Below are 17,070 nucleotides of genomic sequence, written 5' to 3' on the forward strand. Positions count from 1 at the left end.
ACCTTGTCACCATCTATTATTAATACACAAAATTGTGACACACACACACTTTTGAGTTGGCAATGGTTTTGAGGTCTATTGACCATAATGCACCATGGTAGGAGTAATTTTTTGAATAGAATGCAAATCACATGGAACGGAAATCTGTAACCATGGTGATGCAATCTGTGGTGAATAGCGCGAACCAATTTTCATGAAGCTAAAGAAAAACTTTAAAGTATTAACTGTTTTACTGAATTTTAAAAGATGGGCAGTATTTTAACAAAATTCCTTGTCCAAAATCTAGTCCAAAGCCAGAGTTTATAATTTTTAAATTTTTTTTTTTTTTTTCAAAATTATTGGAGCCCTTTCATTAATCATTTAAAATTTAGCTATGCAAATGGAATGATTCGATAGTCCATGTCGCTGCTGCAGCAATGAATTATAGTGACGAGTGATTCACGTCAAAAAATGTAATTGAAAACACAATTTGCATAAATATTTATCATGCTCAGCATTATTTTAAAGAATTCTACTTAAAATTTTGCGTCCAAATTTCGTTTTGTAAGTGTACTTGCGGCATGAAAACTCAGGAATTAACTCGTTACAGAGTACTGAAAGACTCGCTCGCGTGTCTGTTTCTTTATAAAGTCGGTGCACTGAAGAGGCACAACGAAGTGTCTCCCACCCACCACAAGAAGGCAGTGAGGGCGACAAGCAGGCTGCAGATGCTAGCCACAACGCACACGACCGGGAACACGATCACGATGCCAAGAGTTCCCAGGACTCCCTTGACCAAGTAGTTCCACGCGCGGTTCACGTGCCGCGTGAACCCCTTGCCGATGAACCCTACAGTACACAAGGAAAAAAATAAAACAGTTTGATTTATTTTTGAAAGTAAAAAATAAAGAGGGTAAATTAATGTAGCACACTTAGCTCCACAACACCACATCTAATGGTTGGCTAAAAGTACAAATATAAAAAAACAAGTTTCTCGAAGTAAGCAATACAGTTTATAAAGGTAATTTCTACACTTTATAGAAATATTTTTATTTATTTTATTCACGCTTAACATTTTCATCAGTTTAAATTATGGTTCGCTTATTCTATGCAATTGTGTGTTATTTGAAATATATTTTCTTTGTCTATGATTATGATTTTATCTTTGGTCATAAACCTTAAATTTTATTTTAATTCATTTTTGTCTCTGCATTTGTAAAGAATAGGAGTTTGTTTTTTTTCATTACTTAATTTCTGGACAAACAGTTCATGTTTTGTCAAAATTTAGAGAATCGCGTTGTTATTAACAGGAGAGAGGGAAAGGTTTTTTTAGAATGTTCGTCAGTAAGCACGGTTTTTTAAGTGAGATTCTCAAAATATCTACTACAAGAAATATGACGATATTAAATATTTCAAGCTGGCTTTCTGAAAATTAGAGAATATTTATTGATATTTGCAAGAAATGAAATGGATATATATAAAATTATTTACGAAGAATTACCAGTTATTATCAACGAGTCCTGAGCTGCTGATATCGACGTGTAGAAAAGAACTTACCAGGAATCTATAATTTTGAGGATAATCTAAAATTGACCTGCGAGAGAATAATCAACAAATCCAATGGAGGTTTGATGTCCGAATCTACTTCTGTCTTCTACTACAACAACTGACTGAAGGAAGTTGTGGAAGTCCATTTCAACTCGACGATGGAGTATCCAGAGAAGGACGATCCGTGAGCCAGTCCGACGACCAGCCCCAGGAGACCGTTCGAGAGGAGTGCCAGAAGTACGGTTTCTACCAGTAACGAGAGTGATGGAGGTCGCTGTCCGTTGGTCGCGCCGTGCAGTGGTCAACGAGTATTGCCTAGTTTCCCTGATGTGGTTTGCTGAAACTGAGGTTGGTTTGTCCCAGTCCCGTCCCGTCGCTGTATAAACTTTCGTCGTTACGTTCAAGATTTCTATCCCCGTAAATAAACAATCACTCATTCAAAGAGACTTAAAGAATTTAAAATTTAAACAAAAATTGTAACTCCTATTCTGCATACATACTAATTTGGCTAATTTAATTTATCGTATATTATACCGGGATCCCAGTATTAGTTTTAGACGTAGTACATGATTGGAATTCATTTTGGAGTTAGTAACTATTGAGTAGGATGTTTATTCTGGTGTAGTATGTTTTTCACCGAAACTCAGAGGTTTGCTCACCGTCTGATTACTAAATGGCACACACTCATATATAATTGATTTTTGCTTACTGTAACTTTCCACTTGAACTAAACTTAAAAAGAGAGATAAAATTTAGTTTTGATTTAAAGTAGTAACTGATTTACAGGTTGGCCTAAATATTCATTTTAGGAACTTGATGATTACTTTGCACTTGGATTGATGAGTAAATAAAACCCCTGAAAGAATTCCAATTATCGTATATTGGCAAATAATTTTACTTATACTATAGTGTGACTTATTAATTCTGTGAATCAAATATGTTCTATGATTGTTATGTCAACGATACATCAATACTATGATAACACACTATCATTTGTTACAGATATCACTTACTATTATTTATCACAGATAAAATAGTTACACCAAAAAATAGGTTCAGTTTGGATTCTAGTAAGGTTAATTTACACTCTTCAATTCGTTCATACTGGCAGGACACCACTGATGTTAGGAAATTGATGATAAATAATTAATAATTTCCGTTTGACACATCGTTGGGTTCCGCGCAAGTTAAATAGAATAATTTAACATGTCTACCAGGTACGGTCAGTTATTGGCATGCTGGTTAACCAATCAGATGAAAGAAGAAAAATGTAATTTGACCTTCGGGACCATGGTCATGTCGGATAAGTGATTTTGCCAGATCATCAAACATCAATAAATCAATATAGTTTTTGGAATACCTAATGTATAATGATATTCAAAATAAGTTGAAATATAAAAAGAAAAATTAGAGAGGAGCGTTTGTCTTCAAAAAAATCATTACAGAAATGTACTCGTGAAACTTATTCCGCTATGAAAAAAAAAACCTACTGAAATAAAATCTGACAGCATAAATTTTTGAACAAGCTAAAAAAGCTTAACAAAAAATGTTAACAACTCAATTGGTGCTGGGTTACAGAATGAGGCGAACCATGGAATGAAGGATTAAAGAATTTTCAATGAACTCTCTTGTTCCTCTCAATCAGCACTCATGAACAGAATTCATTCATAAAATTTTCTATATAAGGCTTAGATTTTTACATGGATATTTTAATAACACTTTTTGTGGTAAGATAAAGGAGTCAGTGCACAAAACACAATTGTACAAGTAACTACAGCACGAGCAAAACTTCTTAAGTGGCACTGCCTACGGTCCAATTTAAGTATGTACAGAGAAATATCAATATAACTTGTAAGTTCAGAGGGTTATGTTTTGTTGCGAAAAGTTATTAAATAGGCACTGCTGTATGTTTAAGGGCACACGGACCCGGCGGAGACTTTTTTAAGGGTGTAACGTATCGCATTTGGGGAGCGAGATTTAGACCCTCCTTAAAAAATTACCTCCATTTCAGCATCAGGCACGCTATAACCTAAAATGTTACGGTGGGCACTTAAGGCGTCCCACACGCCTGGTACCTGCGACTGGTGGGCACATGGTCACAAAGCAACACAGTTTCTGTCATGCTTTTATTCACATTGGCAGATTACAACATGGCCTTGTACCCGTCTCAATTAAAAACTGTTCCAAAGTCCTGTGGCACAAATTGTTTTAAGTGAGGTGCGAGCCACCTTAGTGGTCACATTGAAGACAGATTTGAAAGTCTCAGTTACGAGTGAAAACAAATTTTTTAAGCATTCTGCCGCCCGAGGCATGTCTCGAGGACATTAAAAAAGAGATTTCGATAAATTAAAATATAAAACAGAATTATTAACTCGGAGATGGAAACAAATGAAGTCCCATGAGTGCTGGCGGGTCCTACCTCGGCCAGTGATGATGTCAGACCGGGCGACAAGAGTGTACTCTACGAAGCCCGGCGCCGAGCAAGAAATCTGTTAGCTTATTCAAATTCGTCCATGGGTGATTTAAAAAAAAACCTACAAAACACTTAAATAAATGAGACAAGTCCTTTCATTACCTCATTATTAATTAACATGTAGTAGTTTAATAATACTTCAAATGTGGTCCACTTATGCAAACTTCTGGTTCATTTGGGATCATTCGGCTCCGTATTTGTGAAGTATTCCTAATTAATTAAAATATGTTTATTAGGGAACTTCAAGCCAGACTGCTGAAAACACATACCCCAAGGGATAAAAATAAAGAGTTACAATTACATTACTGGTTTACTTAAAAGAGGTACACAGCACTGCATGACAGGGTGTCTTCCGGAGTTGTGGTGCACCGTTGGATCACATATACGTACTGCAGCGATACAAATTCCAGGAAAGGATGGCGAAGGTTGGGGAAGAAGCAGTCTTACCAGGCTAACAAGGGACGAAGCTCCAGTCGATGCCTAACATGTGAGGAAATTATTCCTGTAATTACTTTATACAGAACTAACTAAATATATACGTAGTGAAGGAATCTGAAAAATTACACTCTAAAGTGAGAAATACTTTGGAAAAAAAAAAAAGGTAATTCATAATGAGGTTCCACTGTACCTGCAGCTCATGGAAAATTAATTTTTATAAAATGCATTAAAATATAAAAATCTGGCAAACAAAAATCAATGTTCTCTCACAAATTTTGCATATACTTTCATACCCCTGCAGTTCTCAAAAAAAAAAAAAAAATACTGATCCAATTACTGATATAGATCTTTAAACAATCCAATAACAGATATAAAACCAATTACATAAATACCTTTTGTAAATAATCTCCATAAAAGACTCCAGAAATTCAAAATTTGTAAGTAATAACTAATAATCAGTCCCTTAATAAAACTCTTTATTAAAAGAATTTTTGGTAGATGACAAAAAAACATATTTTACAACATAAAATTTGTGCAAAACACAATACACATTATGCCTTTTGACTAATTAACAAACACAACATTCAAGTATAGCTTTAAATTAAATAAAAATTTGAGTAAAAGATGCCTACAAAACTTTCAGATAAATATAAAATATGGGTGATAGTTCTGAATAGATTAAATCAATTGTATTATTTCCATGGGCATTATTTTTTTTTTTTTTTTTTTTTTTAAAGTATTGGTTGGAAATGATTATATTGGAAACCTAGAAACGTGAGAATATCGACAAACAGATACTAAAACAATTACATTGGTAAATCATTAGTAGAGACAAGATTGTATGGTTTTATTATCAGTCCAATTTCATTTTTAAAACAGAGGATTTCAGTATTATTGTTTTTATTCTAATAAAATCTGTTTTGTAATATGTACTTACTTCAAAAAACAGAGGTAAAATTTTTAAGCTGCAATTTTCAGTAAATAATTTTTAATAAAATGGTCTAAAACAGATGCATTCACAACAATAAAAATAAATTAGCGAGCATATGTGGTTTAAAACGATTCAATAAGAGATGCACAATAAAAAAAAAAAAATTAATTTTTCTGATCCACGCACTTCGGTACGATTTTTTGTTCATAAATAATGGCATTCCTTAAATTCCAAACATTAAAAGATTATTTTTTTTATGACTTGAATTAAGTTTTAGTTAAATCCTTCTTAATTGCATGACGTAAATTGCAATCTGATGCTATGTGGTGTATTAACTTGTATTTCAGTGTTATGCTGTGTTTTGAAATGCTTTTTGATGTTACTTCGATTTTATCGCAACTCACCACACAACCTTGTCCCTAATTGCTAGTAATCACAGAGACGAGCACTGTTCCAAAGGATGACATGCGACGAGCGGTGCAGACCCACCGGTGTCAGGCTTGGTCTCGAAGTGCGTCCTGGACTTGGAGATGTGCCTCCACAGGGACAGCAGCCGGGAGCAGAGCGTGGGGGTGAGCGAGGACTTGCGGGGGAACAGCGTGCCGTTCACCTGGGACAGCTCCAGGTCCGGCATGAAGGGCTCCACGCAGACCAGGGCGCGCAGGCTGGCCGGGCTGCACCACGGGATAACCACCTGCGCAAGCAGCAGCGGAACAATCCAACAATGTCTAAATGTGTGTAAGTGTGATTACCCATGGGTACCTAGATGTTGGCAGCACTGTATCCACAATGGCATGCCAGAATACCTGGGAGTGATTTCAGGAAGCTATGTTATATCGAAATAATAAGGGCTGGACCTGGTTGGTCCTGATTGCAAATGCACGCGCGCACACACACACACTCGGTAGCTCTCTCTCGCTCTGTCTCTCTCTCTCTCTCTCTCTCTCTCTCTCTCTCTCTCTCTCATTCTTACGCAATATGCCAAACTATTGCAACAACTTACCTTCACAGCAGTATGTAGCTTCACATAGGACATAGCATAGAAATTTGTATCCATTTGTTAAAAATATTGGTTACCTTAAAGAGTAATTATTTAATAAAGTAAACAATTTAAAACTACAAATAAATCAACTGATATTTTTTAAAGAAAACATTGGGACATCTCTTCAATATTACCATATTAAATTCAGCCTTTTTAATTTTGGGGCTGTGCAGCCAAAGCGAAAACCCTGTACAGGTGCCTGTATGCATTTAAAAGTGATGTCTTGTGAGCGCTCACCCCAAAAAAGAACATTGCATTCCAAGTCCAGCTCCACGTGCGATGGCAGTAGTTGATCCACCTCCACATAGGCCACCTGGTGGTCGTCGTACGAACCACTTCTTTCTCCACTAAAAACACTGGCTGAGAGTAACACACAGAAAACAGTACATTAGCGCCTACTTCTAACTACGTACACCAATTTGGTTAACATTCAAGTGAGCACTTTTAAAGTCAATAAGAATAAGATTTTTTAACTACAAGTCCCAATGTACAATCAAATAGAATCAGATGTAGGACTTGCTGTATAAGTTAATTTAATACATCTGTAAGCAAATTACCAATGTGCATATTATAGTTCAACAGTCATTAAATAGTAACTAGCCAATATTCAAAAGTGTATATAATGTGCAATCATTTAGCTTGACAGTAATAATCCGGATGAAATTTTCCCATAGTCTGAACCTCATACAAGTCATTATATTTTCTGGAATGTAGTTTTGGACCAGTATAAACTTGGAGGTCCCATCAGCATAACACTATGCAAACCAGCGTGACATAAAAACTATGGTTGATACCAATATGAATTGGCTGATGTCATATGTTATAACTTTGTGTGCTAAAAATTGATATCTAGAACAGAGTAAATTAAAAAATAATAATTATAAAATAAATTTGAGCTCTTGCTCAATGCTAATAATGAAAAAATCTGAAGCAGCAAAACATGAAAGAAACTTTTCTTAAAGAATATTTTTGTGCAAATCACAATTCTTGGTACATTTATTTCACACAACTTTATTTTTTCTTAGTTTTCTACATTGATATTCTGCATAAATATTTGTTTGACTCTAATTATACTAAACCAGTAATAAGTAATATTGATTTGTGCTACCCGCTTAAGTAAGATTTCAACAAATAAACATTATCACGTATGCTGTAATTAATTAAAAATTTTTTTTGTTTGCATACGTAGAATAAATTGTCAGGAGACACTATCATGAAGCCATGTTATTTTCACAGAACTACTAAAAAAAATATTTTATGTATTTTTTTGCATATTTTGCATTGTTCCATGGTTCTTATTTTTACTTTTGATTTAATCATGTTTATTTTTTAAATTATATTTTTAAGAGAATTTTTTTTTTGTTTCATCACATGCAATGTATTGTATTAATCGGTAACTCAAAAGAATAATACAGAGTTTAAAAATTGTCGTAAGTCATTTACTATTAGTTCATGTGTGTCTGATCCTCTGACTAGTTAAAAAAAAAAAAAAAAAAAAAAAATTATCTGGTCCTCGAAAAAAAAAAAAAAAAAGTGAATTCGGCCATAGCTTCAGTCAGTTACCGACGGTACAAACGAGACGCGGACGCGCACCTGGCTGGGGTCGGAGCGCGGCGTGGTGATGGAGGTGGCGGTGGCGCTGTGCACGGTGGGGATCACCTCCGACACGCCCTGGAAGCTGCGTCGCACCACCCAGTTGCCGGGGAGCCAGACGCGGGTGGACCAGTGGAAGCTCCTGGTCGGCGTCTTCACCTTGCGGAGCTCCTTCAGCAGCACCGGCTCCCTCTGCGGGGGACACCCGTTATTACACCGGTTCCCCAGGGCTCACTCGCCTGTTCCACTGAATCTGTTCGAGCCGGTTATCACCTTCCATAATACAACTTTTTTTTTTCTCAGTGCAAACTTTACTTTTACATGCACATGAAAAAAAATGTTTAATTTTTTAATGCTGCCTTAAACATTGAAATTTACTCACGAGTACATGACGCTAAGCAATCAGCACGCCGTACAACCGACGACTACAAAATGCTCGAAAGAACTGGCGAAAAGTTTCATTTCATTCTATGCTTGCGACACAGAAGCTAATATTGTTTGACATTACATACCAAGACAAATAAGTACAAGAATGAAAGTTCATGAGATTACACAAGGTTTAGAATCATTATTAGCTGAATAAGTCAGGGTTTATAGTCTCGTAGATGTACATGGGGTGAAATGACAGAATGGAGCATTGACGGCATGAATGTATGGGAGAGTCAGGGAGTACACATCCTGAGAAAACCAACCAGCTTTTGACAACACTTTTCCACTTGCAATCCCGCCAGGAATCGAAACCAAATTCCCCTAGTAAGAGGACAGCGATCGAACCACTCGAACACTGTGCCCCCAGACTCATTATTACAGACAAATATGAATATGGATAATCTCTTGCTCTAAACTGTGACCTAGAAATCTGTGAGATTAAGCACCACAAGAGAGCAGCGTACAGACACTGATTTCTGTGACTGATACATGTAGTTGAATCGGTGGAAGGAGGGTGTGAAAGCGCCACTCTGGTATCAAGTACTGCCACATCACATAAACATGGAACATTGAAAAAGCAGATTTTTTTTTTCCGACTCTCAGCTCAAGGAAGTCTAACATGCCATATGAATACGTACATGATTCTCTTCAAAAGCTACTCCTAAATACAATACACACTTTTTGCTCTTAACACAATCAGGCAACTGACAGCCGCCAAAATATCATCATCCGTTGGTGCCAAGATGACAAACTAGTGAGAATGAGAACAATCGAAAACCACCACCACCACCACCACCACCAGTCAACAGTGAAACTTGAAAAACCTTCTGGAAAAAATCCAGAAGGCTGTGTGTGTGGGCGAGGGTTCGGCAGGGGAAGTCCCGGAGGGTTTGTGTGTGCGAGCGCCTCAACCCGCGACTACCTCTCGCATGAAGGTGAGGTCCCGGTTGAGGAAGTACACGGTCTGGCCGAGGTGCTGGCTGGCACACAGCAGCAGTGCCTCCTCGTGGGCGCTCCACTGGCACTCCTCGATGAAGCGGCTCTGGAAGAGACAAGAGCGCATCCCGGTGTCACTCACGCCGTCCTCGCCGCCAGCCCCCCGCCCTGATGGTCTGTACTGCAGACAGCCAACTAGCAGGCCTGCTTGAACAATCCCTCAACCAATAAACATTATCATGCATACTGTCCATGTACAGTAAGTCCTCGGTTTACGTCGGGGTTACGTTCCTGAAAACCGCGACGTAAATAGAAACGACACAAAATGAGCCATGTTTCATGCCACCGGCCGGCCACGGCCCAAGGTCGGCCGGAAGCGCTGGCATACAGACGTGACAACGGGCAATTTTATCAGCAAATGACAACCGAAAGCGTGGGAAACAAGTCCAACTAGTACTTCTCAGCTTTATAGAATGGTTATTTAACCAGCTGCTTTATTACCTTTATTGATTGAAATATAAAGCAGCGGAGAGCAGGAAGCGTCCCTCATGATTTATGATAAGATAAGGCGGTGAACGTGTAGCTTACGCTACATAGCATAAATTAACTACCGAAGGAAAAAAAGAATTATAAACGAATTATATATGGTGTTTTGGTTAAAATAAAGATTTACGGTCATTGTAAACGACGTTATTGTGAATCGGCGACAACTTAAATTGAAACATGAGTACTCAAACATTAGCGACGTTAATCCGAAACGACGTAAATCGGTACGACGTAAATAGAGGACTTACTGTATTTGCCGTCTTTGTTTGCAGAAATAAGTTGTTGGTAGACAGTTTGGCAGCCATTATATTCACACAGAAAAAACAAAAAAAAATTATATGTTAGTTCATGGTAAACTAACCTTATATTCAAAATGTATATGTATTATCATTTTTAAGACTTAATTTAGTTTCTTCAGCACGTGCCAAATATTGTTTGACAAAAATTACATTATTAAAAAATTTGTTGTAACACATTTAATATAAATTCTTAGGTGTCAGGCCCTACGATTAGTTTCAAAAATTATAGCTGGTCCTAGGTGTGCAAATAACCTCAGGGTCTGGACGTCAACAGTGGCAGGGTCGCTGCCCGACGAGGACACTCTGGATAGCAAAAGAAGTATGGCAATTGCGCAATTCCACCCTGTGCACCAACTCACTTTGTTTTACCTTAAATCTGTGGATCTTAAACCTAACTGCATCAAGTGCCCACACATCACTGAAGTTTTGTATTTGTAACTAACAATGCTAAAAATGTTAAAATTTTCTTTTTATTTACGAAAACTGCTTTTTACAAACTATCCAAAGATATTTGTAAATTTATTGGTTCTGTATTCAGTTAATTTGAACATGAATACACAAAGATAAACTTGATATGTAAGTAAACATTCAAAAACCCTGGGGTGTATACCCTTAGTGCTCTGCTAACTAGACAAGGGTGTGAACACGAGATGATAAGTGCCGGGAACAAAAGCGCTAGCCTCACAATCATACACCCGCAGCCAACCCCACCTCTCACCGCTAGAGTGGTTAGTGGCAGGGTCACCTATCGACCTCGCATCCTCTGGATCCGTTGGTTCACTGTTGCTTCGTGGCACGGATGACAATGATTGGAACGGGGGCACAACATAATGGCCATGATGGACCGGAGGCATCAAACTCATGATGCTCTTTTCAGCAAATAGTTAACCTGACACTTGATCATAAAAAAAAATTATGTTCCTAGCATAGCAATCAAATATTTCTCTTTGGATTCTTTGTAACAGATCCTATAAGTTTTTTTTACTTTAAATATTGTCCTACAAAACAATTTAGGTAGTTTTATGTTTTAAATATGTAGTACTATAACTCTGAAAGATACATATAAAATTGTGGGGGAAAAAAAAAAGGACGTGATTACTAATTAATTTAACGGACTATCAGAAAATATAAAACAAACTAACAAAGAACACTTTAATTTTAAACATTCTATCATACACGAATGGTTCGCAATCCATCATACATGAATGGTTCGCAATGAATAAATTTACTCTTCATGGTGGAATCTGAGCTAAGCAACTCATCAATTCATGGTTTTCAGTCAAACATGACTTAATAAAAAAAGAGAGCACAGAAACTGTACATACCTCTGCGTTCCTCATTTTGTCCCTCATCCACGGCCGGATCCGTGACAACACAGGATACATGTACTCGATGCGCTGCTGAAGTGTTTCTTTGGTCTTCGCTAGCTTCTTCTGAAGATTCTCTACAGCTCTGGAAAAATACATTATCTAATAATTAGTGATAAAAGTAAACATATTTAAAGTCCTATTTTAAAAGGATTGTTAGTCATCATAACAATTACACTTGGTTTTTTTGTATAGAGTACGACGGGGTAACTTAGTGAACATTTTTTTATCTCATATATTATTTCTCTAGCCTGTTTTTCTGTTGGTCCGCGAGATATTCCTTATTCCTTTATCAAATCCCATGATTTACCCCTCATTTTAAAGCTTATCATGCCGGCTAATGAGGACAAATAGACCCACGATCTAAAAATGTACCGCTTCTCTTAAATTTGAGATTTAAAATCATCTAAGTATAGGTCCTTTAATGGATGCGACGATTTTTCGATAGATATCAAATCGGATTCGATAAATGTTGAATTGGATATCCACTTAAAACATCAGTGTTTACATATTTCTTTTTTAAATTACACTTCCATCATAATAAACAGAATTTATGATAAGGAAATCTTAGAGGATCCTTCAACTTAAGCAAAATATTCCACCAAAAAACCACTTAACCAAAACTTCTGGCATGTCAGACTTTTCTTATTAATAAGTACCTACTTTTGAAATTAATGTTGATATATTGTATTACAAACATAACCTACAAACATAACCTCTTACATTTATTTATCATAGCATCAGTTAGTATTGAACACACGTACAACCAAAAAGTGAAAGATGATCACATTACTTCCAACATTGTATTTAAAGAGGTTTTGTAAACACGTATATTATTGGTATGTTTGAATAAAATACTTCTGTAAAAAAATGTGCAACAGCTATTTGTACTGATGTGTTCAATTACATGTCTTCTTTTGTACCTACACCCATTTACTTTTTTCTATTCATCTTCAAAATGTTATTTCTCCCAAATTTTTAATGAATGGAATGCCACACAAAACGATTTGGTGCGCACTGCGGAATTCCGCACAGGTTGACTAGTCATGCTTATTCTGTTAAAATTTTTAAAGTAAAAGAGTCCAGTAATCTCTACTAATATTATAAATTCAAAAGTGTGTGTCTGTTTGAACTTCTTTCACGCAACAATGGATCTACATGATTTTTGCATTTGATAGTTTATGAGCCAGAGAGTTACATAGACTGCATATAATTATAAAATTCCATCCCTAAGAGAGTAAAAGGAGGGTACATTGAGTTATATAATAAAAAATCATAGGAGGTAGGTCATTTAATCATTTCAAAAAGTGTTGGTATATTTTTTTGAGTCAAAAATTTGTGTATGGACAGGGTAGCACGGCAGGGCGCATCTTGCCTTGTGACGACCAGAAATTCGAATGCACACGTGTATCTGAAACTCACTCAACTGAAGGTCACAAAGCTACTGTTGGGTGGCCGGAATCTCTACCAGAGGACCCTTCCCCCTCCACGCCACCCCGATGGGACCCACCACAGCGCTTAGTGGACGGTACTTAAATCACTCTCATTACTTTTGGAAAGCATCTCGTATAATGTTCGCAGTTTTCAAGAGGGTTGAATTTCACATTTTCACTTTTGTTATTCCCGTTACAACTTACAATGACATTCGATAATCCAGAAAAATCACCAATTGGTAGGAACAAGATTATATGGTTTTATTTTTATGCGAAATTCATTTTTGAAAGCAGGTGATTTCGGTTCAATTGTTTTTATTTAAAGGATCCTGTTAATTCATAACTAAATCATATTATTAAACAAATATGGCATATGAATTATTTTGACTAATATTTATTGCACTTTTACAATATAAGAATTTTAATACGCACATATAATTATTTAAAACAATAAAAAAAAATTGACAAATATTTGTGTGTTTCGAAAATACACCGTCGTAATGTAAAACGTAGTTATAAATAATAACAGTTGAAACAAAAAAAAAATTAAAATTGTTCCAATTTTTAGTACATAAAATTTGGTACTTATTTCCTACTAACTAAATTATATTTATTGAATTTACTGTATTACAAGATTTTTTTTTTTTTTTTTTGGTGATTTGAGTTAGTGTTTTTTTTTTTTTATAAATGCTGATTATTTTCATGATTTTTAGTTGCATTTCGGTGTTGTGTGTATGGTACATTGACACGCTTTGTTAGTTCGGTTTTTACAGCAATTCGCCATGGAACCTTGTCCCTGCTTGTCCGGCTCGGGGGACGAAGGGCAGGGAAGGGCACGGACTGGAGTCTCGCACCTGTGCATCAGCACCACCGACTGCGCCTGCTGCACCAGCAGCTGCGGGACTCCCTCCCCCAGGGCCAGCAGGTCGGGGTGCGACAGTATGCTGCTGTACACCCTCTGCAGGTACTCCTTCATCACCGCCTGGTTCACCTCCTGCCGAACACGCACCGGCTTCCTGACCACACGTCTGCCAGCATTCCAACACCCACAGTTCAAACTGAACAGCTTAACATTCATTCTCTTGACACTTCAAATCAAATAGTTTTCTGAATTATTTGTTACAGATATATACAGCAAAAGGAGCTCATTCAACAAAAATTTTTAATGAAAAGAGCGTAACACCAACGTTCAATCTGTTTTCAGCAAAACAGTTCATACTAGCATTTTATGTGTAGCAATAAACATAAGATTATGATCTAAATATTTCCTCCTTTTTTTTATTTTACTTCACTTTAAATAAATTTTTCTTTGAATCCTGTGAAGTGTAAAAAAAAAAAAAACATAGTTTCACAGTATGTACTATGTTTAAATATTTTATATTCTCGCGTATATTGGAATGTGGAGGAACCAGGGATCGCAGGAGGCGAGCGAGTAACCTGCTCTATCTCCTCGTCGGGCATCTTCTGGGCGCGCAGCTCGGAGATGAGGCGCTCGCGGAAGTGCAGGAACCAGCCGCGCGTCTCCCGCTCCAGGATGGACACGAGGGGCGGCACGGCCCGGCGCATGACGTCGCGGTTGAACAGCCGCAGGTCCAGCTCCGCGCCCTTGGGCGTCAGGAACAGGTAGGGGACGGGCACGGGCGGGTGCGACGCCTCGCGCTCCACCTCGAACTTCTCTGTCGTGGCGCGCCGCAGCTGGCGACGCACGAACCCGCACAGCAGCTCCAGGGACTCCTCGAACTCCGGCTGACACACGCCACAAAGCTTATTATTGCAGGTATCAAAGATGCCAATACAATCAAAATCTCACCAACAGTAAATGACACAGGGCTGACACATTATCTAAATTTACTGGTTGTATTTCTACTCAATCTTACTTATTAATTTGCTTTACAAAAGCTTTCTGGGTATCCAAGATACCAATAAAATCAAAATCTCAGCAATGGTAAATGACACGGGGCTAAGATATCATCTAAATTTACTGGTTGTATTTCTACTCAATCTTTTCTATTAATTTGCTGTGTAAAAGCTTTTTGTGTTTCCAAGATGCCAATAAAATCAAAATCGCACCAGACACAATATCTAAATTTACTGATTGTATTTCTACTAAAATTTTATGCATTAATTTGCTTTGCAAAAGCTTCTTTTTTGTATCCAAGATGCCAATAAAATCAAAATCTCACCAAGGATAAATGACAAAGGGCTGACACACTTTACTGACTTGAATACATTAACCCCCCATAACTAGGAACAATATTACATGGTGGATTGCGATAAAACTGAAATAACACCGTAAAGCATGTCATATAACACTGACATGCAAATTAACAGACTATTAGGCACCAAAACTGAACTAAAAACATGAAAACAATGAGCAATTTGACTAAACTTAACTCAAATTACAACAATTTCATACTTAATTTTGAATGTAATTTATTTAGTACGAATTCTGTATCAAAATGTATGAACTAAATGGATTGGAAATAACTGATATTAAATTGTTTGATCTAGCACCTCTCATTTTTACAACATTTTTAACATATTGATGTTGGCACATATTTTCAATTGCACAAAAATTGCTGATTTTTGTATTCATTTTTCTGAGTAGTTCTGTTCTAGACATTATATTTACTAAAGATTTTATTTTATGAGTGAATCATGTGTCAGTCAAAATGAGACTATTTTGGTGAAATAAGTAAACACTAAGAAATATCTGAATTTCATGTTTGTTAAATAAGAGAATTTTTTTTTAAATATGTACATGAAATGTAGAAAAATTAAAACAACACGAAATCTCTTGTTTTGAAAACAAAATTGACCTAAATATAAAACCATAAAATCTTACCCCTACCCATTACTAATAACTAATAAGTGTGAACGTAAAAACATTTGGTCCTTTACACTCCATAGCCGCAACTTAACGTGCCTTAGCTGATGTTTGTACAACAGCCAATAGCGTAGTCAGACCTACACGCACATCTCTTCCCCTCTTGTATAGCTAACTGTATGCCATAGTACAGCTGTTGTTTACCGAGTTGAAGCAGACTTTGTGGCAACATGCCCAACTTTTTTTTTGCGTGTGTTGATTTCGTGCTAACTGATATTTACAAGACAAGCTATTCAAGTCTGGAGTAGTAAAATTAACGTTGCGCTAAGTTAATTTGTGCAATCTGAAGATGTGCTAAAAGAGGAATTGGTGTATTAGAATCTTGAAATATTATGAAATGTTTGGTACTCTAGAAAACAGATTACGAAGAAAAAATTTGGAAAAGAATTCCTAAAAGGCTTTGGAACTCGTCAAAATACACACGACCAAACACACTTGCCATAGGGTGAGATTAATAAGCTTACATTAATTTATTTTGAGTATTGCTATCCTATGGTCATAATTGTAATATAATCAGTATCATTTTACCATTAAGAAGTTTGCATTAAGAAAATCTTGCTGTTCTACCAGAGTGATAGAATTATCATTCAGGGCAGGACAAAGAAGAAAATTAGGCCCACCCAAATAAATTCAAAACGATTCCAGTGTCTCCCACATTATTAAAATATAATAATAATAATTACCTGTCCAAAACATGTTTATGTAGTTAACTGTAGCACATAACCGAATCAAGTACCCTTAGCAGTGGCGCAAAATCCCTGACAGTGACAACGACTGATACTGTTCCAATGTCCATAGCAAATATACTTACCCGACACACCAACTCTGCTACCAAGTACTGCCACCTCTCTTCTCTTATTTTAGCTTCAAGGTTGTGAGCTTGAAGCGACGGAATACCGATGACAATATCTGTAAAATGATATCCAAAACACACACCCATATCAGCCTCCAGAATTGCAGGCTCACTTTAATATACAAAACAAATTTTATGTTGAATTGTAAGCCATATAAGTAGCAAAAATTGAACTTAATCAAAATCAGTAATTATTTTAATAACATCAATGTAACATGTACTAATTTCAGTGCCACACAGATGTAGATATACTGTTATCTATGGGATGTAGGGGGGGGGGGGGGGGGAAATTGCATTGTGAGATTATACAATAACA

The 17,070-nt window shown here is 36.7% G+C and overlaps 1 protein-coding gene across 2 annotated transcripts in view; it reads right to left on the reverse strand.

The window, feature by feature from the left end:
* LOC134538292 (uncharacterized) overlaps nt 1-17,070 on the reverse strand; it is a 182,340-nt gene that overhangs the window by 16,989 nt on the left and 148,281 nt on the right. For both annotated transcript variants that reach the window (XM_063379471.1, XM_063379473.1), the window contains 9 exons: nt 16,713-16,810; nt 14,452-14,760; nt 13,869-14,008; nt 11,540-11,666; nt 9,356-9,475; nt 8,005-8,196; nt 6,649-6,771; nt 5,859-6,063; nt 672-828 (listed from right to left, as the gene is read on the reverse strand). In XM_063379471.1, coding sequence (XP_063235541.1) covers nt 672-828; nt 5,859-6,063; nt 6,649-6,771; nt 8,005-8,196; nt 9,356-9,475; nt 11,540-11,666; nt 13,869-14,008; nt 14,452-14,760; nt 16,713-16,810 — 1,471 coding nt within the window. The remainder of the gene's footprint in view (nt 1-671; nt 829-5,858; nt 6,064-6,648; nt 6,772-8,004; nt 8,197-9,355; nt 9,476-11,539; nt 11,667-13,868; nt 14,009-14,451; nt 14,761-16,712; nt 16,811-17,070) is intronic.

This window comes from Bacillus rossius, chromosome 13 (genome assembly GCF_032445375.1).
Source record: "Bacillus rossius redtenbacheri isolate Brsri chromosome 13, Brsri_v3, whole genome shotgun sequence".
In the NCBI taxonomy this organism is placed as follows: Eukaryota; Metazoa; Arthropoda; class Insecta; order Phasmatodea; family Bacillidae; genus Bacillus; species Bacillus rossius.